This window comes from Apus apus, chromosome 11 (assembly GCF_020740795.1).
Source record: "Apus apus isolate bApuApu2 chromosome 11, bApuApu2.pri.cur, whole genome shotgun sequence".
Lineage (NCBI taxonomy): Eukaryota > Metazoa > Chordata > Aves > Apodiformes > Apodidae > Apus > Apus apus.
The window spans coordinates 15,591,081-15,610,241 of record NC_067292.1 but is presented as its reverse complement, the minus strand read 5'-3'; the positions used below and the strand labels follow the sequence as shown (position 1 = coordinate 15,610,241).

General features: G+C 37.6%; 1 protein-coding gene across 6 annotated transcripts in view; it reads right to left on the bottom strand.

The window, feature by feature from the left end:
• Window positions 1-19,161, bottom strand: part of CHD9 (chromodomain helicase DNA binding protein 9) — an 87,134-nt gene that overhangs the window by 49,279 nt on the left and 18,694 nt on the right. For 4 of the 6 annotated variants that reach the window (XM_051629638.1, XM_051629641.1, XM_051629640.1 and 1 more), the window contains one exon: window positions 740-1,077. In XM_051629638.1, the coding sequence (XP_051485598.1) occupies window positions 740-1,077 (338 nt within the window). Of the gene's footprint in view, window positions 1-739; window positions 1,078-1,906; window positions 2,094-2,239; window positions 2,363-19,161 lie in introns of those variants that run through there. The other 2 variants (XM_051629642.1, XM_051629643.1) reach the window with 2 other exon arrangements.

Below are 19,161 nucleotides of genomic sequence, written 5' to 3'. Positions count from 1 at the left end.
AAAATCAGACAGGCTAAGATTTCCATTTCAAGCCCTGACTGACAATTGGAAATTGCACTTTCCCTTACAAGCATACAGGAGCAATAGGTTATCTCTAGAGGCATTAGAACTGCTATCTACTGAATCCCTGGGAGCATTAAATGATCTAATGTCTTGTGAAAGCTCCTTATGCCAAGGTGTACCCACCCATCTGACCCAGCCAAGCCTGTGATATTCTTAAAAGGGCCGATTAAATTGGTATTATGGAAGACTACAAAGTGCTTAGAATACACAATTTCCAATATCCACTTTATTTTTCATACCTGTGATATCTATAAGAATATTGCTAGCAAGTCAATTAAACTTCCTGTTTCTCCCTATGCAGTTTATCCTGCCCACTGTATTGAAGATACACCAAAATAGATAAAGACAGCATTTATAGCATTTGATAAATTGAATTTGGAGTCAGAACTGATTACAACACTAGATGAAAGGTACTCTGGTCTTGTCTGTGCTTCAAAGTATAGCATATTTCAGGATATGAATTTAAAATAATTCCTTTCAAAGGGACAGTCCTACTATGATTTTATCTAAAAAGAAAAACAGTGCATTCTTGTTCCTGAATGAAAGAGTCCACACAAGGACTTAATCAGGAAGAACGTTGTGTAGGCAGTGCAGAACATTTTTTTTATCAGCAAGCAGTTTTCATTTTAATCAAGGATTTACAGTCTGAAGTAAGAAGACATTTTAATCTACTTACCCAATTTTTGTCTTCTCTTTAATTTTGGACAAGGAACCAGCTTTCGGTTTTTTGCTCTCCTTGTCCTTTGGTTTGGATTTAACTTTTCTACCCTTCTTTTCCTCTTTTCCTTCAGCTGAAACGCTGGGGAAGTTTTCAGGACTCATTACTCGTGGAATGTTTCTCTCTCCTCTCTCTTTTGCTTTTGCAATCGCTTCAGATATTATGCGATTTGCCTTCTCTTGTTTACTTTCTGAGTCTGCTTTTTTCTTCTGCTTCTTTTCAGACATTGCCCTCACCTGGGTATTCTGCAACTTAGTATATGATCCTGAACCATCAGTCTTCTTGGAGGAAGGAGGCTGTAGGAAGAAACAAAAAGTAAATAAAATCACCTTATTTTAAGAATATAAACATTTATTGAAAAAAAAAAAAAGGGTGTTTTTAATCTGGATCTGAATTAAAAAAAAACAAACAAACTGGAAGATGCAAATAAAAAAGAAGGAATCTCATTTATACCACAGAATGACGTGGGTTTCAGAATAACTACATCAATTGTGGGTTTCAAACAACCAATCCACATGCTGCAAATCAGTAAAAAACATCTTTCTAAAATTCTCTCAGCCTTCTTTTCACCTCTGTAGTTACAGCCAGCGATCCTTAACCCTTCACGTATGCCCATACGTTTTACACACACCTCCAATAAACGTTCTTCTAGTAAAATCTAAAAAAGCAAAGAGCTCGAAGGTCACAGCATCAATATTTCGCCTTTGGTGAGATATCAAGACCACAGATACCTCAACGCAGGCAAAAGATCTACAAGGCTGAGTGCTGAATAGATGCCCGAACAAAATAAAGATTAAAAAACAGACAAAAGATAGAACCAAAACTACACAGCTCCACATCAGAAAGCAGCATTTCTTTTATTTAGATCAACATACGGTCAGTGCCTCAGCTAGAAAATACCACTTAATTTCAGGTTTTTAATCACCATTTAATCGACGCAGCTTTGTTTACGAACGCAATATTCAGATTACCAGCCTCTCTTGAAACAGGCTAGAATACATGTTCTTGCTTTCCTCCCCTCCCCCCTTCCCCTTTCAGGAATGGAAAGAATTTCCTATTCAAACAGACAAAAAAAACCCCAACAACCCAACAACCCCGCAGATAACAGTTCTGTTACGTTCTCACCCGTCAACGCGCCTCTGCCTACAGCAGGGAGAAAAGCCAGCAGGAATGTCCAGAGACATTTTCTGGCCAGATCCAGCGCACCTCAGCGGGTCCATCCTCCCCCGGAGCCTGGGCCAGGGCTCCCGGCAGCGGGCGGGGGTCCCGCGCTGCCTGCACCCCGGGCCTACCGGCTCCAACAGATCCCCGCGACCCGGGGAAACTGCAACCAGCTCAAGATGGCGATGCAGCACGGCTCCCGCAGCAGCAGCCAGTAATAAGGAAGGTTATTCAATCCCATTAGCCTTTTAGCCCAAAGAACCCCTCCTCCTCCCACTCATTCAGGCTCGCACTTACCCTTCCTCTTGGCCTCTTCACTGAAGACATTTTTGGCGTCAGACAAAGGCTCGCCCTCCGCTTTTCCAGCACCCCAGGCAGGGCTCAAGAGAAAAGCATTGAAAGAAGATTGCTAAATGGCCTATTTAGCGAGCTGCAGCCAAGCTATGCACAGCCCTCCACAAACACACGTTGTGATTTATCCACATAGCCCGGGCTCGGCCAGCACAGCTCCCGCGATCCCGCAGCTCAGCGGCGGCCGGGGCTGCCCGCCTGCCCCCCGCAGCCGCGCTCCCGCACCCGCGGCGAGCGGACCCGCCAGCTTCCAACAAAGCACCGAAAGAAACGAGCGCACAAAGCATCAAAATGCATCAGCATGAATATTAGAGATGTCGTTAAAAATACGGATCCTCCTGCGGAAGTAGGCCAGCAGATGGTGCTGCCGTTGTTATTCCATTAGACTCCGCGGTTTAACCCCCAACGGGCCGCTCCGCTCCGCGCTGCCCTACGCGCGGCCCGGGCACCGACCCTGCCCGTCCCGCCTCCCGCGCTTCTTGGATCCGACGGAAAAGCAGGGGAAGCGAAGCGTTTTTCTGTCTCTGAATTCAGCTTGGCAGTGCCGCTTCTCCGATCCAAAGGGCGGCCGGGGGACACAGAGACTGAGATGGGAATCTGTGGCCTCAGACACATTCTGCTCTGCAGTTACACTATTACATTTTTACACCGAGTTCATCACTATCAACTAGCAACAGTGCCTGCGTAAGCATTTGCCTACACACTTCCCTACTTCCTACAGAAAATGGAAGAACTCTTTTAACTTCATTTTATGCTTCTTGCTCCCTGCCCAGACCTGTAAGATACTTGGCAGTGAAAAAATCTCGATTTAATGGGGCACAGCTACACTGTAAACTCCTCTTCATTCCTAAGACGTTTTAAAATACCAGAGTTTTAAAATACTTTTCAGACAGACATTTTTCCATAAGGAACTTAAAATACTGCATAGATTTTGAGATTGTTAATACTAGGCCTTACACTTAATCAGAATTTCCCTTCTATTTAAGGTTAATTTATAAATGAAGTTCATTGCCCATTAAATAGATTCTTAATACCACTGAAATTCAAAGATATTTCTGTAAATATGCAGCTTAATCGTAAGAACTTTTGAGAACTCTAGCCAAGATACTTTTCCATTATAGTCACAATATCTGTAACAAATTGCAGTGAGTTGTTGGGTTTTTTTTCATAACTTAGCAAAAACACTAAGTAAAATACTAATTTGCATTTTGAGATCAGTTAAGCTAAAAAATACACCGAATGTACTCTTGGTATAATTTCAGCTCTAAGCCAGTATGGCTAGAGGATTTTTAGAAGAAATGGGTACTTACTCGAACAGTCCTGGGTCAGAAACATACAAAAAAAGCCTAGTAATTATGTGGATGATATAGAAATGGCAGCTTCTTCACAGTTCTTTTGCAATAGTCTTCCTATATACTATATTACTTTTAAAAGAAATTTTCTTATGCTACATTTCCTCAGAGCTTCAAGCTGCTTTCCAAGTTATTTCGATACCTTCAACAACAGGCAACATTCCATCGTCCCTTTTATTGTCAGGTTGATTAGCGTTTACCTGAGCAGTTTCCAGGCCTTTTGCATGTAAATAGATAACAAACTCAAGGAACTAGGGGGCTTTCGGTTGGAAATGGGATGAGAACAGCTAGACTTGGTGCCCAACATCATGCATGTGTCCGGTTAACAGAAAGGCAGCTCCGAACGACTCCCCCAGAAGACCACCTTTGAAGACCCCCCAACTAAGACTGCAAATATGACAACGAGTTCCAGGAAATCCGATGCATATACATTTAGTAGATCAACCTAAGCCTTGCCTGTTGTCCTTTATGGCATGCACAACTTCGAGAAATATCTCTCGTGCATCCAGCCCTACAATAAAGAATGCCTGCCTTCTAAACCTTACAGACATGTGTTACAGGGTTCTTTCAGCAACCGATTTTTACGGTAACAATTTCTCAACAACTTTTAACTGCTTCCCTGTGAATGTGCTGGATGAGGCTAGCATATGTTTTAATTCCTCGGGCTGACCCTCTGCTTCTTGCTCTATGCTATTGCTTCTAAGTTATGTCTCCTGGGCTAAACAAACAGTAAGCTATTTGTTAGAGATTCAAGAGCCTATGTTTTTAATTTTGCTATGACATTTACAACCATATGGAAAGGACATTCATTCATACACGAAGGCACCAGCCAGACATTCAAAGCTAAATAAAGCTTTAATGAAACCTTCATAAGGGAAGTCACCATTGTCACGAAAACCAAAACTGGAAAGCAACAAGTGTTTCGAGATTAGAAGAACCAGAAACAGGCTTGCACTATAGGGGACAATATCTGCATGTATTTGGCAACAAAAGTAATCGAATACAGCAGAGGTCTCTGATAATAATTTAATGCTTCCCAAAAATGTGTGGTTATAAATAGTTACACGGTTATACATCACCATGCACACTGAAAACAATTTCAAAAGCTACATAGCATCTACAACAAAAAGGACAAAGTGTTTTGCCAAGCCAAAAGTACCCTACCCCTTTACGAGAGGGGGCACAGTTGAAACATCCTAAAGGAACATATCCTTTTCCCAACGGCTTACGAACCTGTTCCATCTATCACTGTTAAGAAAGAAATTCTGAACTGACAAACGTAAAAGGACAAGGTGGAAAGGAAGATCCTGAGGCAGCCATGTATTTAAAAGCTGAAGATTTTAATTGGAAAAATAGGGGTTTTACTTTTCAAGGTTGCAAAGATAATAGTCCAAATATAACCGAATGTAAACCAATGCAATGTTCTCCGAGTCTGCACAGAGAGCGCTCCAGGGTATCTGCTGCTGCTAATAGCTTTGCCAAGCAGCAGCCGAGTGCAATGAGCAAGCCTCCCATCAGCTCCCCGCTGCTCCCGCAATCCTGTGGGCAGCAGGCAAACTGGCAGGAATCACGTCAATGCCATGCTACTGCTGCTGCCTCCTGAAGATATCAACAGCAGCAGCTACAGGCCGTACTGCTGTTCCCATGGAAGAGCTAGCCCTAGAAAACACTTAGGATGGAACAGGTAAGACAACAGCTGCCAACTTCCCCACATAGGCCCCGATTAAAAGCAGCTAGGAGAGTGTCTTATCCTCAGCAGTATTCAAAAGTATTTGGCATGCTGTCTTGCAGAAGAAGGTACACTACACATCGGAAGAATATCTTCACTAAAGTGATCAAGTTACCAGACAACATTGAGAGAGACTCACGAAAGCCGTCTTCCCAATAGCTAGCTGGGCTCTGCTGAGTAAGCTTTTCATAGAAAGGCATCTCCAACATTTTGTTGGGGGTGTGTAGGACATGCATTTGGAAACCCTCACTGGCATAACAGTACTTCCCACAGCAAGAACGAATCACTGTCCTCAATGCTTACAGACACTGGGTTTTTTCCTCTTGAAGGCTAAACCTCGATTTAATTTGCTACAGAACTAACAGTTTCTTCACATCTTCCACATATCACTACAAAGGAAGAAAATAAGTTCTACCTCCTAGAAAACCCTTTTAAATCTTGCCTTATCTGCTCCTTAAGGAAACATTGCTTTGACTGTACAAACTACTTTCTTACAGTAGTTATGGCCATTCATGTTAGAGGAATATTACTTAAATTCTGTGTGTGCACAGAATCTTTAAGACTAAAACTCTCTCCTGAGTTGCATCCATTCTTGATATACTCTTAAGGACTGGTAATGCCTTTCCTTGGAATTTTAATGAGCCACACATTCCTGATTTAACTATATAAAGGACTTTTTAAAATAATGAATTTCACTTGTGGATCTACTCATCCAAATACCAGCTACAACTAAGAACTAAATGATGACCATAACTAGTCTAACAATACAAAGCTAAAGTTCACATTTGCAATGCCTTGAATGATTCTTTTACTTCTACTGGTAGCAGTACACATCTGCAGGAACTGCACGTACTAAGTACCATATGCCTTGAGAGCATAACAAGTTCTTGCTAGTCTACCAGATCCTTCAAAAAAATCAAGCTGACCTTGACATCAGCTGCACTGAAAGCAGCTAAAATTAGCCACCTGGAAACCTGATCTTCATGCATTACCACATCATCTTTGTCTTTATTACTAAACAAGAAATCCCTTTGAGCTTATCAAGTCACTAAAATAGTATCAATATCACAACCGTAATGCAAATAAATGAATCACACAACCAATGGCAAGCAGTAGTTTGGAGTTTTTGTCCAAATCAGCTTCTCATTGTTTCACCTTATAATCATAACAAAATTTGAAAATTGCTGTTGCTTTTAAGCAGCTACAGTGAAAGATCTAGGGAATCTCCATTTATCATTTGAATTATAACATTGTATAGAGGAATACAACTTTGTAAAATGTATGAACCCAACTCAGCTACTTCTGAATTCTAGTACTCTGAACTTCTCCTTTAAATTAGTGTGCTTAAGTAACTCAAGCAGTTCATGATGGGGGGCTTTATAATAAAAAATTGTATCTATTAAAAAACAAAGAGCTCACACTCTTGACAGAGCCTGTCCATAGAAGATCCTTTACAACATTAATTTGTGTTCCCCACATACATGCAGAAAGGAGTCTTCTTTACTGAACTGCAATCACAGCAAAAGAGTGGTTTGCTTTGGATGATGTACTGAAATACGGTTAATTTGAGCTACTTCTGCACAACTGATGGGAAGATCACCTAATTGTGCAACAAGGTTTCTTTTCTGCAGAGATGTGCCTATTTTTCCCTTCAGAGTTTCTTCTGGATTGTTTTTTATATCCTTATTCAACACTTGCACCACACCATCTGTTGGGATTGCTCTACAAAGCCAAGATCACTGGCAAATGAAGATCCTTGGGGCTCTATCATCTTTCCATTGCTCTTTGGTGCATATATGGAAATACCATGAGAGCAAATGAAGCATTCCAAATTGTGGTTCTTTCAATATGCTGATAGTACTCTTCCTTCTTTTTCTTGCTTATTATCATCACTAATGAATGTCTTAGTGTTTAAAGGATACAGGATTTCAAGACACAAATATGTGAAATATAACCCAAATTAAACTAGCCATGTTACAGATAGACTAAAAAAAGGGGAAAAGACATGGGGAAAAAACCACCCTTTTTTAATCTTCCATATTTGTTATGTGTAATATTGATAAATTTAAACTACAGCAATGTGGCCAGACAACAGTTTTTATCTATATAATAGCCAGTATAATAAAAAGTGTAGTGAGGAATGCTAAAACTTTTTTACTGGACTTAAAAATTTAAGCTTTTCTCAAGACCAAACTACTGAAACATGTCTTTTTTTTAATCCCTTTCCAATTTCAAAAAGGAAGTAAACTTTTAAACTCATGCTCTCCTTTAAAAGAAATAACGCAATAAGAAAATATATCCTAAATACATTATGTCCTAACTTAGAGAGAAACACTTAAAAGGAAAACAAAACCACTTCACAAAATGGAAGCAAACAACAGGAAATCCTTAACTTTTGGCTGGCTTAGGTTTGGGTTTTGTAATCCCTCTCCCCAAGGTAAGGCCTGATTTTAGACATATTCCTGAGGTCATTTTGGGAGGCTTTGGGAAAAACAGAATATTTATTATAAAAACAATACTTATTACAGAAACAATACTTATTACAAAGCTGCAAGAACAAGTATCACAAAAAATTCATAGACACCTAAAAAATTAATCATTGTATAAAACTATGATTCAGTATTCCATCTTGCCAGTTCCCAAACATCATTTTCTTAAAAATACAACATAGCAACAAAATGTATTAAGCAAAAGCTTACTACAGTCAAGATTTTCCCAGCCCTTCTGCTATTACCTGCTGAATTTTTATACAGCAGACATAGCAGCAGTATGAATAAAAAGGGTAGACAAATGCCAGTGTCAGTATGGTGAATGACATCTTTGCTCTTCAGCTGTCTACAGAGCTCTGAATTGTGAAACAGCAAACAAGAGTTCTGCAAGACACCAGCAGACTATTTCCTAAAGCTCCTCAATCTAAATCATCCCACACCAAATAAAATCCGTGACAGTCTAGCAAAAGCCACACATTTTGAAATCTGAAAATGCAGTGTGAAGTAGTAGCCCTTTTCCCCTGCCACTGGATGCCTCATCACGGGACACATAAGACATCTTCATGCAGTTATCGTATTCAAGATTAGCTTCCCTAAGGATAACATGAGACACCAAACCTCACTAGCTGTCCCAAGGAAACACATTATTAATACCTTCACCTGACTGGCCTCTTTTCCAAGCTGCTTGATCTAAAACAAAGCAGGAAGATACATGAAATGCCCCACTATCCCCTAAACAAGAGAACAGTTGTCCCTCAGAGCAAGGAACAGTTCTCTAGTTCTGTTCCGTATTACCAAGCCAGTCTGATAATGAGACATTCTTTGACTGAAGACTTACAAGAAAGATTTCACTTTAAAATATTCAGCTAGGTTGTTTTTCAGCTCTCAGGTTACAATTATACACACACATAAAGTACAAGTTACACCTGTTAAATTTTTATGCAGCTTGCTTTTTTAAGAAACACCAAAGCTATGCAACCATGCCATACAAACTGGTACATTTATGCTGCCTAGTAATTTCTATACGTTGGATCAAATTTAGTCAAACTAGAAGAACAGAAATCTCAGAGATGTCCCTACCACTTAGATGAGGTAGACAAGTACAGAAGAGATCTCTTATGGACTGAAATGAAACAGGAGCTCAGTCTTTCTTGGACCTCTGAGAATCCACATAGGACATAAGTACAGTAAACACAAACTACAAAATCCAACCCTTTGACACCACATCATCTACCCATTCCTTTCTTCTCTCTCTACTTCCACATGGATTCTTAACTGACAGATGAAAACTTGGATGAAGTTTCTGCTAAAGCAATGCTCACCAGGCCTTCCTGTCACCTACCTCCACTTCCCCTTCCCTGAAGGCATTCAAATGCATCAGAACCAAAGAATTGTGGAAATACTGTAGGGACCTATTATTTCTTGAGAAGGTATTTTGACTAGGTGGTGAAAATATCAGCCTTTTACACCTGTTTTGTTACTCGTTTTCAATTCATGCTTAGGAGTACTGAACACTGCCTTATAGTTGCTGCTTTTTTTCCTTCCTACCTGTGCATCTGAGCCTCTTAAATGTGCACCTATTGACCAGACTCACACGACAAATTACTACATTATATAGATTAAGAAATGGCTGAATAAATACTTTTAAAAAGGCAAGTGCTGTGGAGAGTACTTGTCCATTTATGACAATATTTAATCTGTTGTTCCTCTATTTAAGTATTAATTTGTCTACATGTAGTACCATTCTCTAGTGTTATGATTGAAAAGGAACTTTTCAAGGTACAAATTAAAATTTATTCTTTTCAAGGTTTGAGGAAATGGTGTATTGACATAAATGTGGGGTTTATCACTCTTCCTTCTTCCAAAGAGTTTAATACAGGAAATATCAAATTTAAGATACTACATCCTGAAAAGACTCCATTTACTGTACTTCCATTCTCATTACACAACACTGTTTCAATTCTCTATGCAAAATAAATAATAAAGACCACTATAGTAGTGTATATTTCTAACAGTTTCAGAAACTACTTCATATGCTTTTTTTTTTTCTTTTGATATTCTAAAGCTCCTGTCTTGAAAGACAGACAAACCCATAAGTTTGGTTGTTTGAAGTCAGTAGGAAAATTCACATGCTAAGGTTTAAATGCAGAAATAAGCCTTGCAATATGATGGGTAAGTAAAGCTTCTGAAATGTCATATTTTTTTTACTGACACAAAGAAATTGGTCTCTAATGGGAATGATTCTTTCAGAAACTGCCTGCCTGCAAAGGAACAAGATCTAAAATAACATAGCAGCTCACTTTAAGGCCTTACAAATCACAAAAGGAAGCAGCACTTCTCAAAAACTCCAAGCATAATCAAAAAGCAAGGGGTCAAATAAAATCCAAGCTTGTATTTGCTTGGAAATACAGAAGACCAGAATTCTGTAATCAGAGTGCTAAAAATTATAAATTCAAATCTGTAGCAAAGGTGAAAAAAACACCTGAAATGAATGAAATTTACTCCATCCACAGAATTAGGCAAAAGAAAGAAATGCTGCACACAAAATATACTGAACTTCTAAAGTTGCCCTCTTCATCACAACTTTTATTGCTGTTTTCTTAATATATATATATATTTGAGCTCAAATAAATGTGACTCTGTTGCTAACTTCAGCTTTGCACACAACTACTATAAGCAATCAAGCAGATGCCGACTAGGAGTTCAGTAATTTAAGGCACACCAGTTATGAAAGCAACATACCCAACCTGTATACACAATGGAATGCCAATATTGACCAGAAGTATCCAAGTGCTATTATAATTCAGATAGCAAGGAAGTAGTATCTGTATCAATGACTTGATACCAAAACAAATACCAACTGCAATGCACACTGTGGAAACTAAAGACACAATTGTGTTTGCCCCTTATAGGTATATGCAATTGAAAACATGTAAAATTCCATGTTTTATACATTTGCATGTGTAAAATTACCTCACATAAAAAAATTGGAAAGGGAGAAGGGGGCAGAAATTTCAATCTAAATAAATTAAAATTTTAAAATTCACTTTTTTTTTATACATTACTAGGAAGACTTTCACACTGAGAACAACGTAAGAACTGGTGGAAGCAAGAATGCAGCTTTTTCACTTGCCACTGTAAAGTCAAGTTTGCTCTCACTGGGAACTATCAAGATACAGAACAATCTTTCTCAACATAAGACAGAGGATTTTAAATAAGGGTTTTATTTTAGAAGCTGCATAGCACTTCAAAATGTAAACAGCAGCTGAAATTTTGACTCCAAGGAAAACAGAACATTTGAGTAATCTACACATGCCATACCAACTAGAGGCCATGAAGTTGAATGTGTTGAGATAGCTTTTATCCAACCTCATCACTACACACCCAAAATTTAAATAACATAGGTACTACTCATAATTACAGTCTTCAGTAAATTTCCAGATTACTTTGAAAGTACTGAGGTTTTTGCTACTGTCTTCTTTTCAAGTAATCTTAAATCAAGTAACTGTTCACCTACAGTCATGATTTTCACAAGGTGACAAAAGCCTTAAATGCTGTTTTAACAAAAAACTGGCTGCAGAAGTGTACAGAAGAAAACAAAACTACAAAAAATGCGAAACAGAACTGAAAAAACCCCAGCTTTTCTCTTTCCATTTTCCCATGCTGCTACCTGCCCGCTCATGTTCTAAATGGCCACCACTTTTGTGTGCTGTCAAGACAGTAATTTTCTCATGTTCTTCACAACCAACCAGAGAGGAAGACCAGGAGACAAAAATGCACTGAAATTATCTCCAAAAAGAACAGCACCCAAGGAGTTTGTTATTCACCTTAATGTAAACACCCAAGGTCAGCTTCAGCCTGCCTGTCCCAAGCACACTAAAAAAATAGCAAAGAATATATCACTTACTTAGCAAGAAAAAGCATCAGGACCTTGAAGGTAGTTGGTTCCTGTTAAAACTTAATTTCAGTTAAAGTGTTCCTCGTACATCTCTCATAACAGTGGTCTAGTAAGAAAACAGTTTCATAATTAAAAAAAAAAAATCCCTACATAATTATGGTTACTATTGGCTGTAATTCCTTGCCCTCTCCTCCAAACCATTTGGTTTTTGTCCCACAGTCAGTAGTCATTATAGTTGTGAAGGGCAGAACAGCCCATGGCCTACTTTTTATACTCTTCTGCTACTTAAAGGAGTCACCTTAACATACTTAAGTGATGAAAGCAAAGGGCAAGTAGTCAAGAACTATGAAGAACTAGCATCAACCTGCCCACCTTTTGTCTCAACACCTCACTGCTGCAGTTACCTACAGAAAGTAAGTCTGGGCTAGGTCAGAGAAAACAAACACAGATCAAACAAAAGACAGGGGTTCTCTTCCAACCAGTGTTTTAATAGCAGAGTTTTCCAAATTCTACTCAAATTTTGTAGTGCATTGAGTGCAATGGTAAAACAAAATTCACTTACAAGTTAAATGAAGCAGCTTATTCAGAGTATGAAGGCTCCTGAAACAATGTGCTGCAACTGGTCATTGCCTTGGTCAGTATCAGGAAATTAATATACTGACAACCTCTTTTTTTTTTTTTTAATTAGTTTTAAAAAATCCTAAATATTTTCACTGCTCATTAACTACGTAACAACAAAGCATTGTGAAAGATGACAGATGTGAAAAAAAAAATTGATTCTATATTAACAGGGAAATACTGATCATGAACTATTGCTAAATCAAAACACTGCATGGTCAGAAAGGCTAGCAAGTATCCCTATTTTCCATAATTTTATTCACTACAAGCAGTTAAGTTTAAAAATTGACTCAATCTCTGAACATTTTTTTTTTTTCAGTATTCCTCAATACCTAAAAGAGTAACCAAAACGTTTTCAATGTTGGTAATTTCAGTGATACAAAAAAATAGGCTTTTTACATACATTTAAATACACTGACAAACTGAGAAATGTAATTTAACATCAACAGCTAGGGAGTCACTAATATCATTAAAACCAGTATAGACTGCACAGCACATTTCAATTTAATTTGAAGGGGAGTATACTTCTTCCACTTCAAATCAACTTAAATATTTTTGTGTCAGCTTCAATGAACTACTTTAACATTTTTCCACAGCAGCATCTCCAACTGGAAGAGCACTTCAGCATATATGCAAGCTTAATAAAGGCACTCCTGTTCCATCTGGTTTTCTCAATTAAATATTCCCGAACAAAATCCTCACCCTGCCCCAAACTGAGGAAGAAAGCAAGGAAATTCCTTTTCTGCCTGCAGAAAAGGAATTTATCAAAAAGACTGTTTGAAAATACAGGTCACAAGTCAAAGGATACTGCTGAGGACTAACAGGATTCAATTTCATCCAAATGAAAAACCTCAAAAGCAAAAAAAGACCAAACCCACTGTTTTTCCCCCCAAGTCTCCTACAGAAGATGATAGCATCCAGGAGCTTCACAGGGATAACCACTCAAAAAACAAAGCAGCAGGAAGCATGAACTTTTGGTAGGGATGAAACTGAAAAAGTTGTAAAACAGCTCCCTAAAAAATAAGCATGGCAGTAATTTTTTTCCCTCAACTGAATCTGGCTATTAGCAGAAAAGGCAGGACTACATCCAGTGTAAAGCTTGACACAAGAGAAATCCTTATCAATTTTAATAGCGTTTAAGTCAACAGAAAGTGCTATCAACGTATGGCACAATGACAGCCTGGCTGGAGATGCTGCCAAGGACACCCTCGAGCACTGCCAGCAGCACCAGCACCTTCATGCCTCTGTCCCAAACCAGCAAGGTTGCTGGGCCACCATTCCTGAAAGTCTCCAAAAATCAGTCAAAGCCTGTACACATTTACAAGCCAAAAAGCACACTAGGCTGGCACTATAAAACATACTTCTTGTGTAGCATCTGGAGTTGATCAGATTTTATAATACAATACGATTGCAGGTCAAGGAATCCTTCGTAGGATGATGTAAATAGGAGCTACAACAAAGACATCAAAATAAATTTGACTAATCTTTTTAAAAAATTGTTCTCACTGAACTCGAAGACAGTAAGATACATGCCTGGTTTTGTCACTCATATTCCTTAAAATAATTTACCTGCCTTCCCTGTGACACCTTGTGTTCTGTAACAGCTGGTTGCTTCTTTTAAGACTTGAAAGGACCAAAGTTCTTGCTATGACAAAATTTACACATCAAGTTGAGCCATACCTGGGCCTCATAAGCAGCTGCTACAAAGATTTAGTGAAGAAAAACAACCCAGATGTACTGCATCTTCTAGTACTATTTCTTATCCATCTGAAGTATAAAAACAGGTAAGCCATAGCATGCTGCAAGTCAGAAAAAGCAAAACAGCTGTATTTTTCTAGTAAGTATGCTTAAAATACTATTAAAGGACTCACCTTCTATATGTGTGGTACTCAGTAAAAAAAGATGTGGTGCAGTGAAACAACTGCTTTTAAAATTACTCTTAGGATTATTTTAAAATCCTAACAGTCAGAACTCACTTTCTGAAACAACATTTCAAACAAGCAGAACCAAAATGCTCAGAACCAAAAATATGCGCACAGTCTTTAAGCCCAACACAGGAACTAAAACTATATTGTACAGCCATGAACATCTCTTACAAGAGGCTTTCCTAACAATTTATTAAACTAGTTCTGGTTTGCAATTCAATATGCTATTGAATAGCATTATGTGCACTTAGACTATGTGCTACCAACATGGAAATCACTTTCAAACACAGACTAACTGCTGAGAAGGCAGTATATAAGGGAACATTTTCTTAAGGTATACATTAAAATGCTAGCCTTCCCAGTGAGACATCAAGGGAGCAAAAAACCCAAGTAAGTGCAAATACTAGCCAAATAACGCACACAAAAGAAAACTTGCCACATTTACAAAAGAAAAATCAGTCTCTACTGCAAATCACACAGCTTTCAAAAACCTAAGACTTGTCAACTGCTCCTGGCCTAAAGCTACTTTCCTAGATTCTTTTATCAAACTTATTGAAATCAACAGATGATTTCTCAGTCTCATCATCCCGGAAATCCACTCACCTATATTTGTAAGTTCCTAAATTCCATCCACTCAACACCTGCAGATGGACACTGTCTTAAAAATCCAGGTAACCATGAACTTGTGCAAATGATTTAACCTAAAGAAAACAACACCCCTACAGATGTAAAAGACTGCCAGGTGCACTAAGCGCTGGAAATTATGATCTCTCTATATATTTAGAATTAACAGAACAGCTAGAAGAAACTGCAAAGCTTGAGTGCTCAAAGCACACAGACATGTAGACAAAAGCCACATGAATTCCAAGTGTTCTTCAGATTCTTTGGCTTCAAAACTATACTACTGGTTAACATCTTTACAAGTTCTGCTTCTCCTACAGCCATAACACTTCACTAACACTTTATATTCTACAAAATGTATTAAGATGAAGCACTGTTCTGGAAATTTTAGAAGCAATGGTGTGTTTGAAGCCACTCAAAAATTCAGACTTAAAATAACAGCACTAAACAAAGCAGATTAATGGTTACTGGTGCCAATGGAGAGTCCCTCAACAAGCCCACTTGCACCCTCTTTGCATTTGAGGCTGCAGTTCCATGTACTATTATTTTATCTCTGCTGCAGAAAATGATGCTTCCCACTTTTTCCCCTCTCACCACTACTGTTCCTAAGGTACACAATTCTGTACAACTAAGAGCAGGACTACATCAGGTACTTGGATCCCTGAAAAACACATCTGAAAAAAAAGTAAAAGTTTCTCTGCACCTGAATGAGTTGCCTAGTTCAGTTAATAGGACAAATGGTTGCATTAACATGATACAAAGTGTAAAAATAAGATCTTTTTCCTTAAGCTTTACTTCCTTCAACTAATTATACTTTAGGCATACAGTGAAGTACAGCTTTAACAGTCTATAGTGGGGGTTGCTGTCTTCAGAAGACAATTTAAGATGGGTTTTGTTTTCTGTTTCAAAACTTCCAGACATTAAGCTTGCACAATTATATCAGTACTCTTACATTACTGAATTGCTTTATAGTTCTTCAGTGTTAACAAGACACCTGCTTGCAAATGATTTAGATTATTCAATCACACTTCTTCAGCAATATAACTAAAAAAAAATCTATTTGACTTATTTTTGTCAACTAGTCTCCCCTTGATATATATGTAGGATTACTCCTGTAAGTTGACCTAACCAGAAGTTTCTTCCTATGCTTGCCATCTGTTAAGGACTTTTTACAAAAATGCTTCTCTTCTGGCACACTTCAAAGACAATTATTGCAGTCATTTAATGAGTGTGCAATTATCTAAGGAAAAATTACATTCTTAAATCATAAGAGTCATTACAATAGCAAGTACTTCATTCTAAAGAGGAAACATACACAAAGAATTGGTCAGCCTAATTATGTGACAAGTGATGAAGATTGAGAGAGATTTAAGCATTAGTGATAGCAAAAAAGATCAAAAAAAAAGAAGAATGATGAAACAATTTAACTCTACCCAATAGAGATGGCAATTACTAATGAACTCAAAGCCTTGGAAACAGTAAAGCAGATACACTGGTGCATTTGCTCTGTTCTTAGAAGTCCAGAAACCTCTCCTCCCCTTATTACATGGCAATATTATGAAAGGAAAAACAAGGCAAATGGAATACAGAAAATTAAAAATTAGTATCGTTAGTACTCAGTAAACATGTTGCCAACTAACATCACACACATGTACTTTCTTTCCTCAACCCATGCAATTTGTCATTGTAAAAAGAAATAAAATGTATAAAATGCTTATACAAAACTTAGATAAAATATACACAAAAGGAAATGCTTTGTACACATCCAAGTATTAATAAAGTTATAAATACTGCTATCTTCAATGATTAATACATCATTAGCAAAAAACCATAGATTAGTAATGACAACTTCTTACATACAGCTATAGTTAAGACTTAGTCCATTGAGGAACTCACTGCTCAAGCTCAGAGATGCTGCACTACTCCCTCATTAAGCCTGTGCATTTGACAAAGCTTCACCACTTTCACTTCCCCCCATTTGTGCAGGCCTTTCTAAAACAAGAGAACGAAAACAAAAAAGCTGGAAAATAAAGTACAAAAAAGGTCAGTGGAAAGATTACTTTCATTACTTGTACATACATGAGAAAGCTATTAGGTGGTGGGAGATGACAACTGAATTCTGCTACCTCACTGTGGTAGAGAGAATTTATTAAGCTCCTACAAGGAAGGAAAAAATTGTTCTTTAGGCACAGCGAATTAAAACCAGAACATCCAACTCCTAAAAATGTTTAAAAGGAAAGTTCAGACAGGGATTTACACTTCTTAATATGATGAGGCTGCCTGTAAAATTAACCACAACTAAAGGAACAAGACCAATACAAATACAGTGGATAAGTTTATTGGGAGCTACAGCACAACTATTAAGCATTTTAGGAAAAAAACCAAGGTTTTAGGGCTCTTTTGGTTTGGGGGCTGCTTTTTTGGGAGCTAAGTGTGGTTTTTTACATTTCAAGATTACAAAATCTGAATCATAATGCCCCCCCGAAACCCAAGTACTTACTGGAACAGGTGTCTAGATTTCAGTTTTCAGATGATGCAAAGCAGGGCAAGTTCTGAGATGTGCATTTTATTATGCTCAGTCCTACTGAAAACTGTCATCCATTGCTTCACAAGCAATATATATAACAGCATCATAATTTTACAATCTTGTATTGGAATAACACTTAGGAGCCATAACCTATAAACTTACTACACAAGATAGCCAGGTCTCTCTTACAAATAGCTGATACATGGTGTGATCAATTCATCACTTTAAAGTAATGCTGGTCATTACAGGCTCACTTACAATTAAAGTACACAGAATGTAAGAAATACACTGACAAATACTATATCCTGGACTTGTACACAAGTCCATAACTCCATTTATCTAGTAATTGCCTTGTTGTACCCACCATAGCTAGCTTAGAAAACACATCACTGCTTACTATGTATTTCTCCCATAAAAACTTTACAGGGCAAGATTTCATTTACATGTTGAACAGCAATCAATGGCCAAGTAAGAGGTTTACAAGTACAATCGTGTTGATATAAAAGGGAGACATCTGCTAACACAGTGAGAGGTGAAAGACCTGTGACTGTTCAGGACATGCATCTCAGCTGGACCTGAGCTCCATTGCTGATACTAGGTTCACACAGATGAGGTTATATGCCAATTTTGTCCCAGAGAACAAGACCAACCAAGCAATCACCTACAATCATCAGACATTCTTCGCTGAACTTTCAACAAGGCCAAGACAAATTGTCTCCAAAAACAGTGTCATTCATTGCTCTAAAATAAGCCATAGGAAAACTCATTCTTGCAAGCACAAAAGCACTTTTCCAGTTTCAAGTCAGTTTAAAAATTTTAGAAGTCAGATATAAGAAACTGGACTTCATGAATATACTGAATTATCAAGTTAGATGTCAAATTGTTATTCAAAAAGGGAAGAAACAATTGACTTAAGAATTAAAATTACCACCTTGTCCTATAGCATTTAAGATTATTAGTGAATATTATTTTTCAGCTTTATCTCAGTTATTCTGCTTTCAACTATGTAGCCAGAAGAGATCAAAATTCTTATTACAAAACAACACACGCATCGAGATGGTTGTAAACTTCATGGGACAGTTTATATTTCAAATTATCTTCCCAACTTCCTTTTTCTTCTAAACATGGAGAACTGAATGTTGAAGGCTATTTTTTGTCGTCTTTTTTTCAGCTTTATGAAAAGTGAACAGATTATTTAACTTTAGCAAACTCAAAACGGTTTTAAGTGTTGTTAAAAAGATTCAAAGTGTTATAGTAGTCAAAGCTAAGGCTACACAAATCTTCAGTGCATCTCTCCACATTACTTTCAGTTCTCAAACTAATGAAAAATGCATGATGTAAAATGAAGAGGCACAATTTATTTACAATTATAATCTAATTACAGCAAGCATAGAAAGCATAATGGCAGCATAAGACATTCTAGATGGTTTTTAATTCTTCAGTATTATTACACTGAACAGATTGTATTAGTTTTTAAATTAATTTCTATCAAAAGAGCAGCTGTACAAGTAAAAGTGTGATGAGTATGCTTGCTTTCAAATAATGAAACAAGTACTTAGTGTTATTTCTTTACTTTAAATAACTTCAGAATAACTGTAGTTAAAGATCTTTGTCTAATGTTGGGTCCATTCCAATAGTCCATTAACTATTTAGTAAAATAAAAAGTTTTCCTTTCTGAAAAAAATCTTGATCATTAGCAAAGTAAAGCT